The sequence below is a fragment of the Crocodylus siamensis genome, chromosome 1 (assembly GCF_052110815.1).
Source record: "Crocodylus siamensis isolate JL-2025a chromosome 1, ASM5211081v1, whole genome shotgun sequence".
In the NCBI taxonomy this organism is placed as follows: domain Eukaryota; kingdom Metazoa; phylum Chordata; order Crocodylia; family Crocodylidae; genus Crocodylus; species Crocodylus siamensis.
This window is the reverse complement of record NC_143395.1, coordinates 31,809,466-31,828,418: the sequence shown is the minus strand read 5'-3', so window position 1 is coordinate 31,828,418 and position 18,953 is coordinate 31,809,466. Positions and strand designations below refer to the sequence as shown.

The window sequence follows — 18,953 nt, the reverse complement described above, 5'->3', positions numbered from 1 at the left end:
AGCTACAATGCTGAAAAAATAGAAATAGCAAAGGCTTTGGATCTATCTGCAGATGCAGGAAAACAAAACAAAAAATATTAGCTTATATACAACTCCCATTTAAAATGTTCATTATATCATGGGATTTTTTTTTTTCTTCATATAAATAAAGCAAAATATTTACTCAACCTGACAGGACAAATCTCTTTGTTTTCCAGGATTAACTTCAAGCTCACTGCTGGTAAAACTAAACCTCAGACTAGCTAATCTTCACAGGTATGACTCTAGGAGGGGCACCAAGTTTCTTCACACCAACAGCTGTACATTTTCTGTTAGTCTGAACAAGGATTCCCTGTACTTTTACTAGCAAAACATTTAGTTAAAAGCTATACAATCCTCCATGGGTATATGGGGCACCTATATACATGCCAACACATGCTAATCAGCATCAGAGCAGGCTCAATTAAATCAAGTCTGCTGGAGTGTGCTAATTAGCACTCTCCAGCAACTTCCGCATCATGTGCAGTCAGCATGCCCATGCTTCAAAATGGGAGCAGGGGCACCTTAACTAAAGCTCGTCTTTAATTAGAGAACTTCTCTAATTAAAGTGCTATCCTACCCAGGAGTACATGTAAAGTTGTCTGTAAAGTTCCATGTAGTTATAACTACATATGTGCAATGCTTCTGCAATTTCTAGAAGAGGTTGATATTGCTAAAAACAGTTTTAAAATCTATTTACAGTATTTCCACTTTGAAAAATAAACTTACATGAATACTAAAGGGAATGAAGCCTAATAGTACACGGGTGTAATTTACTTAACTGTAGCTGAGTTAATCAAACAGATAACTTGCACTTATTTTCAGATCTGGCTTGAGTGACTGACCTTTTTATATTAAACCCCCCCCACAAAAACAAGCATTTTGGAAAAGCACATATAGTAGAAGAAAAATCTTATTTTAAACTAGATATGGACTGCTAGATGTGCAACACTATGGCACATCCCAGAAATATTAAAACGCAAGCTCTAAATTGTTAAAGTGTACTCACTTCTATTGTAGCAGGTTGCCAGCACACCTTTATCTGCAGGACTGGCACTGATTTGCCAAATTTCACCCACTTGATGGAGAAGAACATTTTTGTTTATAATGTTATTTTCATCATCAAAATCTATGATGTGAATCTGCAAATACAATAAAAGAAACATTAGGGCCTCAAATGTTTTCCCATTGGACTTAATTATACAAGATGATTCCACCAAACCATCAAACGTGAATTTTATGACTAATATCCACTTTAATTAATTGTTACAGTAACAATATAACATTTCTTTAATTTCATGAAAGACATTTTCTCCAAAACCAAAATGTCCTCATTGTGAAGAAATCCCATTTCCTCTCCCTGTTCCTGCAACTTCAAAAGCACACTACATTTACTATTGTGGTTAAAAAAAAAAAAAAATGACCTGGAGGAGTCCTGGCTTTGCAACTCATCATTTCCCAGCACTAAACAGAAATGTATAGACTGAGGGTGTAAACGATTAGAAATATAAGCGTTTACACCCTCAGTCTACATGTCTGTTTGTGTACCCAAGTGACCAGAACTAAACCTTCTTTACAGGAATAAAGCAGGAGGAGTTTCACTGGATACCCTATTGAAACTGTTGTACATCCCTGTTTAACTGCCACATATAAATCTACACCATTTAGAAACAAGCTATAGGCAGTCTTCTCCATGGACTGCCACCTTGATGGGTTAGAGAGGCTTGCATATACCGATGACCTCAAGACCAACACCATCAGGAGTCCTGTATTCCTGGTAGGGTCATTCAGGGTGGTAAGGTCAAAGGTGAGGCATCAGATAAGACCAGACCAACACAACACAAAGATCTCAAGGGTGGAGCAGGCAGATGCAGAAGCCATACTTCTCAATAGCTGTAAAGGCAGATAAAGACTGCAGTGGAGGAGTAACCCCAGTTGTCTTGGATCCCCTTGCCGCTGGAAATAGGTTTCTCCTCCGTCAAGATCCATTCGACTGTTAATGCGCAACGGCCCCCTCACATTAAAACAAGTTATGCACAAGCTTCTCCCAGTGGCACAATATCTACTACAATAACCAAGACTAATACCAAGTACTACAATAACTAATACTAATAACTTCTACAAAGTCCTGCAGTGACAGATGTGTGGCAATGGGGACAAAGTGATCACTGGTAGTCCCTAGTCATAGATCCACATGCAGGCAGTGACTGCATAATGGTTACTTCAGCCTTGATCTGGGACAGAATAGTGACATGGCAACTGCAATTGTGACTGAGAATTCCTTTTTAGGACTCCCTTTCCTCACCTCACCCCACATGGGGAGGGGACAAGAAAAGGTGCCCCAAACATAGGCCATCCCTATGTGTCAAGTGGACAAGTATACTTTTTACCTTACCTAACTGGATAGCTGCTTTCAGGGGGATCACTAATTTCAGTTGAAACACAGAAATGTCTTTTGCATCCTAGAATGTATTAACCATACTAGGTGATCTGAACAGTGACAGACCTGAACACAGAACAGCTCTTGTCACCCAAGAACTCCTGTGATATAAAATTAATATCACTGGTCTCACCAAGACCAGACGTGCAGATGAAGACCAACTGAGGTGGGTGGGGGCATAATATACATTCTTCTTGAAAGGGAAACCTGCAAACTATTGGCCAATACATGGCCCTGGTTTTGCCATTAAGAACCAGATTGTCAGTCAAATGCCCAAATTCCCTGTCAGCACCTCATGACTTTCTGCCTCCAGCTGACCAAAAATTTGTTAGCTTCTGTCACCAGTGCATATGCCCCCACATTCTATGCCAAGGAAGAACAGAAAGAACAGTTTCATGTTGACCTTGATGACCAATTCCAACAGCACCCTCCCACTAAATGTGCAAAGCATGACTTTGTCATTACTAAAACTATTTTCAGACAATGTGACAGGTACAAAACAACATGGCAACACCCCCACTCAATACAATGGCACCTCCTTGATTACATCATCATAAGAGCAAGTGATCTAAAAGCCATCTTTATCCTATATGTCATGAAAGGAGCTGATGACTGCTGAACTAGTCATTGTTTAGTTAAATCAATCATGTCCATAAGGGTTCCACTGAAACATCAAAAGCAACCCAAATTAGTACAACATGAAATGCCTTCAGACCCCTAGCCACCAAAGCTCTCCAAACATATCTCAGTAAGAAACTCATCAATCTTAGGATTAAAAATGATAACACTTGTGTTCAGGAAAGATTCACAAGTTCTAAAAGAGACCATCCATGAGGCTTTCACAGAATCAACTGGCTTTAAAATCAGCCAACACTATCAAGACTGGTTTGACAAAAACAACGCTGAGATTGACACCTCTCAAACAGAAGAGTAAAGCTTTTTGACTTCTACACTAACTCAGAAGCAGAGAATTTTTGGCAACTTAAAGCTGAAGCCCAGAGGAAGATTTGAAAAAACCAAAAACAAATGGTGAGAAAAGAAGGAGAAAGAAATCCTAACAATATGTTGACAATCATGACACGCAGAGCTTCTTCAATGTAACCAAGAGTTTATATGGACCAACCCCTTGTAGACTCACCCTGCTTAGATCTCAAGACAGCAATACACTCCTCAAAGATGAAGAATCCATCAAAAACCACTGGAAGGAGAACAATCAAAAACTTCTGAACTGAGAATCAACGATAACTAATGAAACCACTGAATCCATCCCACAGCATCCAGTAAGGACAGCTCTTGCCAGTCCACCAACAATAAAACAGATGAAGAACAACAAGCCATCTGGCCCTGATGGCATGCCAGCTGGGGTCTTCAAAGTAGATGGGGAAACTATGACCAACAAGCTCTACACATTGTTTCTCAAAATCTGAAACACCGAGGAAATTCCCACTGACCTAAGGAATGCCAATATTAAAAAGGAATGCTATTTTTTAAAAAGGGGATAAGTCTGACTGTGGAAATTATTGAGGTATTGCTCTCCTCTCCATCACTGGGAATATTCTTGCTTGAATTCTGCTGAACTGACTGCTCCCTCTTGCCAAGGAAATCCTTCCCAAGCCTCAATGCAGCTTCAAACCACGGAAAGGTATGGTGGGCATGATTTTTGCAGTCTGGCAGATTCAGGGAAAATGCCGAGAACACCACCAGGAACTGCATATGGCCTTTATTGATTTGACCAAAGCCTTCAGCTCTGTTAACTGGGAGGCTCTATGGAAGATCTGATTGAAGTTTGGCTGCCCAGGGAAGTTTATCACCATTCTAAGACTCTTTCATGACTAGATGACTGCCTCCATCCTATGCAGTGGCTCTGCTATGGAGCCCTTTGCCATTCAAACTGGTGTCAAGTAGGGTTGCATGATGATACCAATTCTTTTTTCCATCTCTTTTGCAGTCATGGATGGGAATCTTTTTATTGTCTCCTGCCTCCACTACAAACCAAGGTTACTTCACTCTTGATTGCAGAACTTCCAGTATGCCGATGACTGAGCTGCCATTTCGCATACGGAGGAGGACCTACAAACAGGCTTTAACTGCTTCTCTCGAGTATATCAGTGCCTGGGACTGACCCTTAACATCAGAAAAACAAAGGTGCTTTCCAAAGCTCCATTTATATAAAGGCTGTGGTAATCCCAACTCTTCCCTATGGCTTTGAAGCTTGGGGGACCCACAAGGACCACCAGAAAAACCTGGAATGTCATCACCACCACTACCTCTGGAAGTTCCACGGCATAAAGATCATCACACAAATGCCAGTGTCCTCACCAATGCTACCACCAGTATGGAAGCATTGATTATTCAACATCTGCTGCACTGGACAGGGCAGTGTATGTGCACATGCCTGATGTAAGTTTATCATAACAACTGTTATACTCCCACCTCAGCCACAGACAAAGAACACATGCAGGCCACAGGAAATGCTTCAAGGACACCCTTAAGGCAAACATTAAGAAGCGTGGCATTGACACCATATATTGGGAAAAACTAGCCTGGGGCAGAGCTACATGGTGATGCTTTATGAGAGAAGGTACATGTTACTTTGAGAAAAAATCATCTTGCCATGGAAGTAGAAAAACGACATAAATGGAAGGAAATGAAACAAGACCAAGAAATCTGTGGTCCAACCCTCCTTTTAACCACCACCTCTGGCTTCTACCAGAGCCTGCAGCTCTAGGATCGGCCTTCTTAGCCATCAACAGACTCATTTACAGCCCCTTTACTTGACCCATGGGAGTGATTATCCTCAGCTATGAGGGGTTGCTGATGATTATAGGAAAAATGGATTTTGCCTCAAAGTAAACTTAAACTTCTAGTCAATGTCATCAATTCATAGATTGGAAGGGGCTGGAAGGGGCCTCCCAAGATAATTGGTTCCAGTCCCCCTGCAATAAGCAGGGAAGATATCTGGGGTCAGGTGACCCCAGCAAGGTGACCGTCTAGTCTCCTCTTGAAGATATCAGGGTAGGTGATTGCACCACCCCGGAGGGAGTTTATTCCACAGTCTGGGCACCCTAACTGTGAAGAAGTTTTTCCTAGAGTTGAGCTTGAAGCAGTCCTTCAGGAGTTTGTGGCCATTACTCCTGATTGTCCCCAAGGGTTCCCTGATGAACAGTTGTTCACCAACCCCTTGATATATTCCCCTGATGTAGTGGTAAGCTTCTACCAAGTCCCCAATTTCATTTCCTAAATGTACCTTTATCTTCTTGCTTACTATGTGGAAAACCACCACACACACAGCAAAATTAAAAAGCCAGATGACCTGCATCATGGGGAGAAAACAAAAAGTAACAGTAGGGAATTACACTGTCTTTTTAAACTGGGTTATTCCAAAACCTTAGATACACAAAAGTCCACATTGGACTCCAGACATTTTTTTTTACATGTTCAGGAGGTCAGGTACAAGAAAACTGCCACTTTGGTGTTCTGTTTGGGTTTAAAAATCTTTGTAAAACTTGACTGCAACTGAAGCTGCAAATCTTCCTTCCTTCCCTAGTGGATTCCCTTGACTTCACAGTCTGACAACTCTCAACCCAAGTAAGGGTCATACTTTCTAGTTTAGTTCATCTCAAATTAGTATGCACCTTTTTCTCACTCTCACCAATACTGCTATCAGGAATTACATCCTCATACTTAATTTTGGTTTCCTATATCAGAGCTATTCTTCTAGTCAGCTTTTTAAGCATCTATGGATTCCAGCAGCTCAGTGAGTCACCTCTCTCCAGTCTTAATTTGTTGACCCAAACCCTCAATCCATCTAGGAAGAGAGACATTATTCATCCCCTAAACCAATTGCCTATCCATCTTCCTGTCCAATTTAACAAGTGACCCTACTGCCTTTCAAAATTCTCCAGTCTGATGCTACCTTAACTTTGATTTAGGAATTGTCTGCACACCCAGACCTTATCTTAGTTTCCTCTATATCCTGTTGCATTAGTCCTACAGCAAGTCACATTACAACTCATACTGCCTCATCTGCTCTCCCTCATTTCATCTTTAAATCTCAACTTCAAACTTCTCTTCTCTTTTTAGCCTTTGAAAGACTCTCTGTAAAACATTTTGTGAAGCTTTCAACAAGGTCTAATAGTTGTACCAGATAAATCTAGCATTTTAACTTCACAAACAAAATACTGTATTTATTTGAATGCAAGATGAGGGTCCTTTTTTCCCCAGTCAGCATGTGGGGGAAAAGCTTTATTTTGTTTTGGATTCAAGTACATCCTGAGGCAGATAGCTGCTCTGTTCTTACTTTGGCCCTAGGCTCAGGGCTGAAGCCAGAACCAAGTTATTATCTGCCCTGGGCCAGAATGCCTCATTTGGCAGGGACAGGGGGAGGTGGCCAGGGAAAGCATGAGAGACAGTGTGGGTGTGGGTGTGGGTGTGGGTGGGGGGGAAGAGACATGTAGTTTGCCCCTTCACTCCTTGCCCCCCACCCCTCAACCAAGTCTTCTCCAGCCTCCCAGCTGCACCCTCCCTGACCTTCTGCTCCAGCTCTGGTCCCTCCAGACTCAACCTAGCCAAGTTAGGAGCTGCTACCACTTCTTTCTGGCTGATATGGGGCAGAGCAGGAGAGCAGAGCTCCAGCAATAGGTAAAGGGAAGACGGTTGAGGGGACAAGAGGCAGGGGAAGAAGAGACAGGTGTTTGGCCTCTTGCCCCCCCCCCCCACTTTCCCTGGCACAGCAGTGTGGGAAGGGCAAATTTAAGACAGCCTTCCACAAATTAGAATCTATAAATGGAAAATTATAACAAATTTATAATTGCCCATGTATGGAATCTATTAGAGGGGAATTGTTGTAAATTCAAAGTCATTATGAATTTGGGTAAATATGGACAATTTATTAATTTGGGGTATGAAAATAAAGATAAAATAGTAATGTGCGTTGGAACCATACTCAATTAAACAATTCTTTCCTCTTATAATCGACCTAAAACACTTCCAACAAGCCAATAAGTAAGGACAGAAGAGGAATTCCTCTTGCTTCTATAGAAAATCCCTGAAAACTGCTCTTCTGCCTTGCATCATTGAAACACTGAGAAGTCTTCAACTTTATTGCTTCAAGTATTAGAAATATGTAGAACAGGACATTTAGTATGTGATCTAGTGTCTTTAATAGAAAAAGATTCAAACTATAATTTTATGCTAATATTGCAGTATACATCAGACCCACCTCTTTGCATTTTCTTCCTGCTCCCAGACTTCTCAGAAAATGTAAAACCTTCTATTGAAGCTATTAAGCAGTCTCCTTGGCAGTGCAACTGAGTCCCTAAAGGTGAACTACAAATCAAAATTCCATTTACTTCAATAGTGTGTATTATATACCCCCACTAACCAGGTTAAGAGGGTCGTTCAGCAAATAAACCAAAAAAGTACCCTTTGTCCTTATCTAAAGCCCCTCAAAGTCACAATAACCAGTTTCTGCTCCACTGTGATGTTTCTGCTTTAGCTGACATCGTGGCTACTGGGTAATTCTGATGGAGCAAAGAGTCAGCCCTTGAAAGGTCCAGGACAGGACCTTTATTAACACGAAATTTCACATGTGCCAGTTCAGTATTTTATACCCTTTTAAAGTTGGGAAAAAAACACATTCTCTCTTTCTAACTATGACATACAATCATAAGTGCATGAGCCCATCAAAGCAAAACATGAATAAGTTTATCACATGGTGTGGAAAAGATTTAAAATGGGAAAAAATGTTTTATCCCATAGTTAGGATTTGTCAGGGCAAATATTCCTCCTAGGCTGGCTACTTTGAGCATTCAGCACATACCTCTATGACTGATGGACTTTTTGTAATTCTTCTGTACTTGTGAAAATATAAAATGCATTAATATCCAGATGCACTCTAATATAAGAAAGGTTAAAAAAAAAAAAGATACAAGTCTCATTGTCTTGCACAAATATCAACTCTAAAATAAACCAACCAAAAATGTTCCTGATGAATGTGTCAAGTGGACAAGCATACTAAAGTTAGAATTCAGTTAGTTCATACCAGCACATGATTACATTTTGATATTAAGATTAATACTGCAATAAAAAAGGGACTACATTAAGAAGAGGAAGGTAGGTAAGGACTTGATTACTCAAAAAAACGTTTTGTGGAACAATTGTATTAATATGGCTTCAACTTGTATACATAAAGATGTGCAGGCTAAACAAACATAGAAGTGGCCACACACTAACATTGCACGTTAAAATTAAACCACTTCACTTCTGTGTAGACAATTTCTGCCAGTAGAAAAACAGCCCAAGAGCTGGACTATATAGATGTTCTTCCAGTCTTGTGGCTGGAGTTTCCTAGGCAAGCTTTCCAGCCAGGGGACATGCAAGGGCCATCCCTGCATTTAGGGAAACCCACTACTTGATGGCCTGACCTCTTATCTTCCTGAAAAGCAGCAGCTGCCACAGACATAACGAGAATACCCTGGGAGAATGCACCTCCAGCCCACCAACCAACTGACTGGAAGGGGAATGGGTCACTGTCCCAGGGTAGGCCTGCTGGTTTTCCCCAGCACAATAGCCTGGCTCCTTGCACGGGCTGACCCAGAGAGGCAGGCAGGGCACTTAACCACCACAAGGCTCTTTAGGCCCTGCCACAGGGGGGGCACAGCAGCCTGCCTCACCCCGCACTACTCTGGGCTGACCCAGAGCAGTTCAGGGTGAAGCAGGAACATTTCACTGCCAAGCCTAGCTGCTGAGTCTCTGCAGCCTGCCTCACACTGCTCTGCAGCAAGGGGAAGCCTGTGGAGCCAGGAGCCAAGTCTGGGGAAAGCCTCCACAGGCCAAGCACTCATCCCCTCTGGATTTTAAATCACTACCCTGCTGCTCAGCTGAGTGGCAAGGGGAACAAAGGGAAGCTGGAGGGGCTGAGATCCAGGCTTGGGAGGCTTTCCCCCAAGCCCAGCTCCAGTCTCCTCCAACTTTTAAATTGCTGTCCCCACAGCTCAGCTGAGCAGGAGGGTGAGGTCCCCAGGAGCAGTTATGCTTGGGGAAAATGTGTAGATGTTCACGCGAAAAACACTCTGGAAGCAATTTAAGCCTGGGCATCATGGCATTTTTCTCCCCAAACAGCCATTTTTGCTCCAGGAGAAAGAGTGTGAACACTTGCACACGTTTGTTTTCTACCAGGAGAACGGCAAGTCTTCCAATATAAACTGAACATCTGTAAGCAGCTTCTGATAGCTGAGCCTACAAAAACCAAACTCATGCAGCACAATTCCAGTACAATGGGAAGGGAATAACATGTAATTCGTGAAGCATGCAGTGAAAACTCTTTTCCCAACCCTCATAGTTACTACAAAAAACAATGTTTGTCTTGATTCGGCAGGGTGTTGTTTTTTTTAATGCTCCCTAGTCATCTAAATGCAAAAGACCACAACAGCACTGCTGTCAGCTATCCTAAAGGGATACAAAAGGAACCAGCAGCCAAGAGTTGAGTTCTCCTCTATCAAAAGCCAGGCGAAAAAGACTTTCCTATTTCCTTAACCACATCTAGATCAGACTTATTTTCCAAATACTCCACTACCCTAACTGATTTTTCGTCCAACTTCTCTCCCACTTCTTCCCAGTTTTTATTCTACCCATCTCATTCTGCCTACCACCTATTGCCCCCACCACCATCCTTCTCCATCTCCCTTTTCTACAAATGATTCTTCATAATGATCCTCTTCCTCCATGTTTCCATTCATCCGCAGGATACCATGATAAAAAGTTAAAACTTGCATAACAGGAAATATATTAACAGCTGTAACTGTTTTATTTTTTTTTTCTTCTGTATAACTGCCGCACGGCACTCTCACATTTATGTAACCTTGAAGTCTTAACTAGTAAGCTAAATGAGCGCTTTGTATTTTTCTGTTGGCATTAAGCTACACATGCGCATTTTGTAGATTTCATTTCTTATCTAGAAGTGTTATTTTTGCAGAAATGAAACTTATGTAGAAAGTCTGCCTAGCAATTACTATGTAAAAGAAACTATCCTATCCCTGTATGCTCAGCTTATATCATAGTTAGTGTCACAGAGGCAGTCCAACCAACATCTATAAAGAGGCAAAGAAACAGAAAACAGCAGAGACGACGACCGGAAAACTCTATAGGCCCGATCACCCTATAAACCGGTTCTCAGCCTCTCCATCTGGGCGTACCCCAGCGAAGACAAAGGCCTCGAAAATCCGACAACTGACAACGATTCACCGTGCTACAGTTTTGTACTGTATATCCCACTCATGAGCTGTTGACCAGTTCTGGGACTTAAAGAGCCGGCAGTCGCACCTAGCTTTGGACTAGCTCCACTGTTGGAGAGCAAGGGCTGGCTCTGGAACCCCGTGAACCAACAGACCCCCTTTGTATCCAGCATACTGTAACTGAAGAAACATCGGAGACTCCACTCCTCGACTGCCTCTCATTGTAGCTTAGACAGCATATCTACGCTCGCTATACTTGTATTTACTGCAGCTTCGTTCCAACCGGCCTCCCCCTTATTCATAAGAGGGTGAGGCCAGGTGAGTGAATAAAATCTTTTTGTTTTATCCTTTATCTACTCTGTAATAACTTCTATTACTAACATCCCATCTAAATGAGCCGTTGACCAGTTCTGGGACTACGGAGCTGGCAGCCGCACCTAGCTTTGGACTAGTTCCACTGTTGAAGAGCAAGGGCTGGCTCTGGAACCTCATGAACCAACGGACACCTTATAAATTAAGAAACATTAACAACTTACTCCAAGTCGTCTACTTGTGCCAACTCAGTGAACCTCAAGAGCGGCTATAAAGCTACCTCTAATCCCGCCCCACAAGCCGCGCGCTCGCACAGCTCCGCAAAGCCTGCGGCTCCCCTAAGCGGTGCCGGAACCGCTAGCCCGGCATTCCGCCACAACAACCATCATAACAAACTGAATTCTGTGTATATCTCTTTAACTCACTCTCAACGTGTTTTTGAATCAAAGACTGTTCATATAAATTCATAAAACAGTTTCAAAACCAGCCTAGTGAGGCACATGAGTTTAACAGAAGCACCATCCATTATAACAAATTGAGAAATTATGAAACTGAAATGCTTAGATATACCAGATACAATATTAGATACAGTCCCCTAAACCTAAACACCTGAGAACTGTTGACATTTTAAATGCTGACCAAACAAGTATTATATTTTAAAAACACAAAGTGGATGAACAATAACTGATTTTTTTTCACTGAATCTTCTGTAAATACTTGAACATCTACTGCTATAATGCTATTTTGTTACTTTTTACAGCAACAGTTCTTAGTAAACCAGGAAAACTCTTTGTATAGCCTATATATTAAGAGTGCTGAAATTACCTTTTTTCTTCCTCCAGCTTACCTTTATACAGCTGTAAGGAAAACAAAAGATTCTGTACACATTGGTGCTGTATGAGAAATCTCACAAGTGTATGGAGGTCAGAGAACCAAAGATGTGAACCAGCTCTAAAAGACAGGTCAAGTAACTCAAAAGAATTCCTAAGCAGATCCAGAAAACAGGGAGCTGAATTAAGTAATAATGATTTAGAACTATGGAATTTCTTGTGGCTTAATGATTAGGTAAGATTTGAGGGCCTGAGGCACAGCCAAAGGCCATTAACCCCCAAACATTTGTTAATACCCTAGAAGTGCCCTGTACCTCTGTAATTAATGCTATTTGTGGAAAAAGAAAAGTGGGTTGGAAACAGGCAAAATGCATGTGCAGCTTGTTTTTCTAGAATGGGGAACTTATTTCCAAGTAATTACCTTGCCTGAGTCATGTCAATATTTTCCTTTTAGTGAATTTTAAGGATTTAAAGACTCATTGGATAATAGTTGATAACTAAAGATGCTTCCTGACAACCAGCTAAGTCACTACATTTCCAGTTTTAAAAAAATTGTGAAATTAAAAAAAATGAAGATGATTTTTAGCCAGGATAAAATCACCTGCTTATCATAACACAACTTGTGTGAAATGGTGAAAGAGCAACTGAAATTGGAGTGTAAATATATAGTTTTGTTTAAAGATATTAATATTTTTGTATAAAAATATTAAACTGATTTTTTGTCAGATACTTCTTCTTGCAACTATTAAAACAAAAACAAAAAACCCATGGTACCCAGCTCCTTACATGTTACCCAGTTCAATTCACATTTGCTTCCACTGCTAACTTCAGTCCAAGCACTAACTGCTGTCTTGGATTATACATTATATTGAAGAAAAATGTTATCTGAATTTTGAAAATGTTTTCTTCACAGTGCTCCATTCCCTTCATTTTCTGTTCTGTTTCTTCCTTCTCACAACCCCAAGATACTTTTAGGTTTATTTCAGTTCTGTGTCAGTTTGATACTGTAAGCCAACCAGGGTAATGGCTCATCTTCATACTGTGCAACTGTGGACACTGTATATAGGGTGGAAAGTGTGGAAAATGTAATAATTGTCTTACATGTCCACAAAACAAATTCCAACTGTGTGAATCACCAGAACAAGATACTGCTCACAATATAGTATGCATGATCCAAGCTTCACTGGGCTCCCCTCAACTTCATCCTCAGTGAGTTCTATGCACCTGTAATCCTTCCTCTTTCTTAGACGAGGCACAAAACAGTCTATATTGAGATTTACTTTATTCTCACAGAGCAACCAAGTCAAACCTTCATCACAAATGAGATAGTTAAGACCTCCTAGATGCAAAGTTCCAAAATTTGGTTGTGTCCTCAGGGTATTACTAAAACTGTCTGGAGAGTTAGTGGCTCCACTAATTTTATGAATTTACAAGACAGTTCAAAACTGAAATGCACCCATCAGTTTTAAGACATGAGCCTAATTTTAGTCTTCTGAAAGCCGAATACTACTCTAGAAATGCAATATATTGCTGCCTGTGGTACATCTTAAGTTACACAACAAAAAGCCTGGAAGAAACTGAATATCTGCAAAACTTCCCTGGTTCGGAGACCAAAAATCAGAGTTCACATTTACAGGAATAGAGATGAAGACCATAACCAATAATTAAAACTGAAGGCCACTGACAGATGTGGAAAAGTAAACCCAAAACAACAACACTCCCTCTGCCCCACCAAAAAAAACCCACCATACCAAAAACAGAGCTTTCCTGAAAGAGGAGACGTGTCAGTTTGACCTGACCTGCCCAGCGTCTGTATAGACTGCGCACTTTGGCGGAGGTTTTTGCCGCTTTTAGCTGATTCAGCTGTTAGATAAAAGTGCTGAAAAGCCCCACCAAAGCACACAATCTATAAAGACATTAGGCAAGCCAGGTCAAGCTGACACGATGCCTCTTCTGGGCATGTGCTGTGCTCAGCATGGGGGCACACTGAGCTGAAAATAAAGCACTGGGGATGGGGTAGGAAGGGTGGGGTTCATGTCTGGAAGCAGCCTGGAGGCTCAAATCCTGCAAGCATTACACGTGTGCACAGCTTTATCCATGCAAGGAGTTCCACTGAACCCAACCATGGTCTAGTTGCATATAATTTAAAAGAAAAAAATAAATATTTTAATTGGGTTTCTTCTGAAGTAAATGGAACAACATGGTAAAAGAACTGTCAAGTATACTTGTTACATCACAAATTTGATTTTATCGAAAACCTTATTTAACAAAATTGCAAACTTCTATTCAGTCTTGGGAAAGTATGTGAAAAAAGAAATACAAAACTATATTACAAAACTGTATTTTGTACAGCATGGTATATATATTTTTTATGAAGTAAAGTATAATTTAAATATTCAAACTTGTCAAGAAAATAGATCAATATATTGTTAAAAAATTAAAGAAAAAATATTTCTCCTACATTATGCACTCCACTTAGACAACAATATTACCTGGTTATCATATTTCAGAGACTGCGTCCCAACCAAAAATCGTATTGCATCTGTTTCTGCTGTCTGAGGTGTCAAAGCACGTGCCTAAAGAAAATAAAAAGCCATTATTATAGTGCTATAATGTACAGGACATGCCCAATATTTCTTGAACTTACAAGATGCACCAATTCACACATTAAATACTTCCCTGTCCTTAATCTGTCTGTTTTGACTATTTATGCATGCCTTTTAACATGTGGATTGTTTCTCGTGTTTGTGAAGTGTGTAATTCTGTTGCTATACCAGTTGTGTGTCATAAGGGACCATATTAAATGTAAAGCATGCTTTTACAATTTCTGCACTAGATAGCCATTAGGCCTGCGTGAAGCAGCAAGAATTCGCTTTGGATTTGGCTGATTCGGAGGGACAGTGATTCAATTCAGAGATTTGAATCCCTGTCCCAATTTGATTTGGCCAAATCAGATCTGAAAATTTGACACTGCTTCGGAGATTCGGTCATAGACTAAACAGGCAGCAATCCTCACCATGCTGGACACAGCTGCCTCCAGCTGGTAAGTCTGTTGTAGTGGGTGGAGGGCAGAGGGAAGGGATTCGGGCTGGGGCTGGGGCAAGCTGCCCAGTCGGGGCAGGGGGGCACAGGACATGCGCATGGCAGCATTGGGAGCAGGGGCTGTGCCCTGCTATCACTTGCCCAGCAGGGCGGGTCAAGCGGTGGCAGTACCCACATCCTGTGCCCCCCTGCCCTGGCTGGGCAAGTGGTGGGCTATGCCCTGCTGCCGCTTGCCCAGCCAGGGCAGGGGAGGAATGGGGGGGCGGGATGCGGGCACAGCAGCACTGGGAGCCCTGGTACTGCTTACCCCCTTCCACCCAGAGTGAGCCATATCATGCCCTCTCCCCACGGCTGGGCAAATGGCAGCAAGTCATAGCCCCCACTCCCAGCGTTATGGCACCTGCATCCCACGCCCCCCTGCCCCAGATGGGCAGCTTGTCCCAGCCCAAGCCTCAATCACTACCTCACTGTGGGGGCACTGATCTGCCCGTCCCATGCCCCTTCCCTCCTGCTCTGCCCACCACAACAGACTTACCAGCTGGAGGCAGCTGTGTCCAGTGTGGTGAGGACTGCTGTCTGTTTAGTCTATGGCCAAGTTTCCGAAGCAGCGATAAATCTTTTCCAAATCAATTTGGAGGCTTCTGATTCAATTTCGACCTTTTAACTGGTCTCCCAATTAGATTCAGATTTGGAGATTCAGCCGCCAAATTGGACCAAAATCTCCTCTGAATCATGATCGGCTACTGAAGCTTCACACAGCCCTAATAGCCATCTATGTATGTGCCACCTCCTCATTCAGAGAAAGTGTAAGTTGGGGGGGGGGAGGGGGCAGGGAAGGAGAGAGTAAGGAATGTCTACAACACTGCCCTAACTAGGGATGTAAATATTGTTTAAATAAAATTACCTGTTTAAACTCCTCTAATGATATCAGTTAAACGGTTAACCGATAATGCACCCATTAGGTCTGTTAGTCCCCTCTCTCCTTTTCCTCCCTCCCTCCCAAATCACTGGTGCACTGCGGGGAGAGGAAGCAGAGTGGCATTCTGTGACAGGCAGCAGGACCAGCCGCAGTGCCTACCTGGCTACCTTCCTGAGATACCGTGCCAATTTCCTACCCCACTAGACCACATCCCATGCTACATGTTAATTGTAATGCATTACCAGTATAAACAGACTTGCTGGTTAACATTTCACATCCCTATGCCCTACCACACCTTGAAGAGCAACTGAGAAGCATGCCTCACCTTTTCACTCTTGCTCCGAGTGAATCAAATCCCAGATTTGTAAGGATTTGTGAGTGTAATGGATGTAGTGAGGACCAGATATTCTGCACTATTTTCCTCATGTCAACAAGCCACAATAATGTTGCTTAATACTGTGATAATATATTAAAACTGCAGAATTTGCATTGCACCTGATCTGAAACAGCCCAGATCTGTGGATTATATCAGCATGCTACAAGGCTTATATTTTTAAGGCTCATTTTCTAGTAACTTGAAGCAGTGAAAGAGAATGATTGTATTCTTTTCTTGGGCTATTTTTCAAATCCTGAGATAACTAGGTGCTATTTTGTTTTGTAACAGTCTTATTCTAATCAATTATAAAAAGATGCTGAAAATTTTGGAGACATGTTTTAAGCCTATTAAAATAAAATAGATAAAAACAAAAACAATGAGTATTTTGAATAGCATTTGAAAAGATCAACTTAAATAGTCACTGAATAAAGTCTTTATCTAGAGGGTGCAATCTGTGTTTCTGAAGCAATTCTGAACTTCACTGAATGAATGAACATTTCAGACACTAGATGGAACAATGATTTACATCCAACACAATTTTTCACTTAGACAATAAGTGAAATGAGTTAATCAAAAACTAGCATCACCATGAACATTTATACAGATAATAAAAATCAATAATGTGATTCATCTGGCAGTTTTTGTTAAAAACCAACACAGTGGTGTATCAATAAAGATCAGCATAGACAAATCTACACAATGTAATTTAACTACCTGCACTAGGCATAGATGAAGTCAATGGGTACGTACAGGCATTACAATTAAATTAAGCTAACCAGGTTTAACTTGATCTAAATGCCCATCTCACATAGGCATACGAAGAGTTTAATTTGACCCAAAAAATGGCATGCCTGATTCAGGTTAGTTCACCTAAGGACATGAACTAACTCAAGTAGAGAAAGGGTTAACCTGGTGTAGGAAGGGGCTCACCTGGCAAATGCCTGTTCATGTTCAGGTATATCCCCTGACCCTAACTGAGCTGTTTTTACCACCCCAACCCCTACAAACTAGCTAAGTTCTCCACATATCTGCAGACCTGCCAGCCCCACACCCCAAGTTACTTACTTTGGGCTGCCCACACTGCTCCCAGCAGCAGCAGATGACTACCTGCCACTCCCGATCTAGGCTCAAAGCAAGCCTCCTAAACCTAGACCAAGTGTGGCAAATGTTTGTTTGTACCAAATGTAGCTAATCTCCAACATTCAGAGACTATATGCCAGAAAATAGGACGGTAACCAATTAAAAAAAAAAATGTCGTACTGAACTCAAGTTTACATTGTAGATTTTCCCAGAGCTATGGCAAGGACTCCTTTTCATTTCATGTTGCCCTAAGTGATTTTCAATGAATCACTAGAAATAAACCAATAGTTAGGCATCTCCTTCAAGCAAGTGGAGCCTCTGTTTCTATAACTGGAGCAGAACAAAAGACTTCTTGGCTCTTTGATGTAATAAAGGTGTTACAGATAAAAGTGGCTTCTTACAAATAATCTCTCAAGGGAGTCTTACCTTTTTTGGAAGCAGAAGCATATCACTTTCTAAAGGTTACCCTCATTCATAACAAATAGAACATGCATCTGGATTTATCACATTCTGAATTGTTACTGGAGGCTCACCAGCATCTGGGAATGCTCAATTCTTAAGATTAATAGTTAAAGTTAGTTTTTGGACTTTCAGAGTCCAAAGAAGCTGTGGGTGTACTGCTGCCGGAATCAGTGGAAGATGCAAAGAAGACAGAGCCTCGGAAAGAAGGACGACCGAGGGCCGGGATATATCACATTCTGTGACAGAATACACATCTTTGTCACAGAATGTGGTATACTTCATCAACGCACTCAATGACTTTATGGAAAGTAGGTGGGTGAAACTAAACAACCACTATGCTCCAGAACGAAGACACAGAAACAAAAAGGTCAGACATATTCAGTCACCTGTGGGGCTAGGATCAGACATTACACAAACTGGTTTAAGTGACCAGAAACTGGTTTAAACCCACTGCCCCCCGGGTACCACAGCTGGGGCCTGCCCACTGAGCGCTGCCCAATCTGTGCACATGACAAGTGACAGAATAAACCCCTTCCTGCTCCCTCTGATTCACACCAGAGGGAGGGGGAATAACCCCACTGTCTGTCCCCCTGCCTAAGGGGCCCTGCTGGCCGATGCCCTCTTGTGCCCCCACCCTGCCACTGGAGCTGCGAGGGGGCAGCACCCCCTGCCACAGTATACCATAGCACAAGCCTCTTCTGGGAGTTAGAGCTGCCATAGACTGCCCAGGGCTAACGGCAGCACCAGGGTGCAGAGAGGACTCCTCCCCAAAAAGTGCTGCCGCCACCATGTGCCCACACAGTCCATGGCAGCTTTCCCTGCCCACAGCACGGCCCCCCTATACTGGGAAGAGGCTTGCACTCTGGGACACCATGATGGGCCAGAGCCCCCACCAGGGTCACTCATCCCTTGCCGCTGAAGATGCCAGGTGGGAGCATGGCCAGATGCTGGCCCGCATGGCCCCTTAGGAGGGGGAAGAGGGAGCAGGGTTATTCCCCCCTCTGCCCCCAGGGGACCGCAGCAGGGTCTGCCCACTCCGACTTCCACCACTGCTCACTCCCTGCCTGGGTCAAGCAGCAGGATAAGCCCCCTCCTGCTCCCTCCTCCAGACGCAAGAGGGAAGGACAATAACCTCCTTCTTGCCTAGGGGGCCATGCCAGAGAGTATCTGGACATGCCCCGACCTCCCCTGGCAGCTACAGCAATAAGCGGGGAGTGACCCTGATGGGGGCAGGAGCCCC

At 42.5% G+C, this 18,953-nt stretch overlaps 1 protein-coding gene across 4 annotated transcripts in view; it reads right to left on the bottom strand.

The window, feature by feature from the left end:
• Positions 1-18,953, bottom strand: part of EIPR1 (EARP complex and GARP complex interacting protein 1) — a 192,254-nt gene that overhangs the window by 151,016 nt on the left and 22,285 nt on the right. For all 4 annotated transcript variants that reach the window (XM_090032739.1, XM_090032769.1, XM_090032759.1 and 1 more), the window contains exons 2-3: positions 14,327-14,410; positions 1,028-1,160 (exon numbers count right to left, since the gene is read on the bottom strand). In XM_090032739.1, the coding sequence (XP_089888865.1) occupies positions 1,028-1,160; positions 14,327-14,410 (217 nt within the window). The remainder of the gene's footprint in view (positions 1-1,027; positions 1,161-14,326; positions 14,411-18,953) is intronic.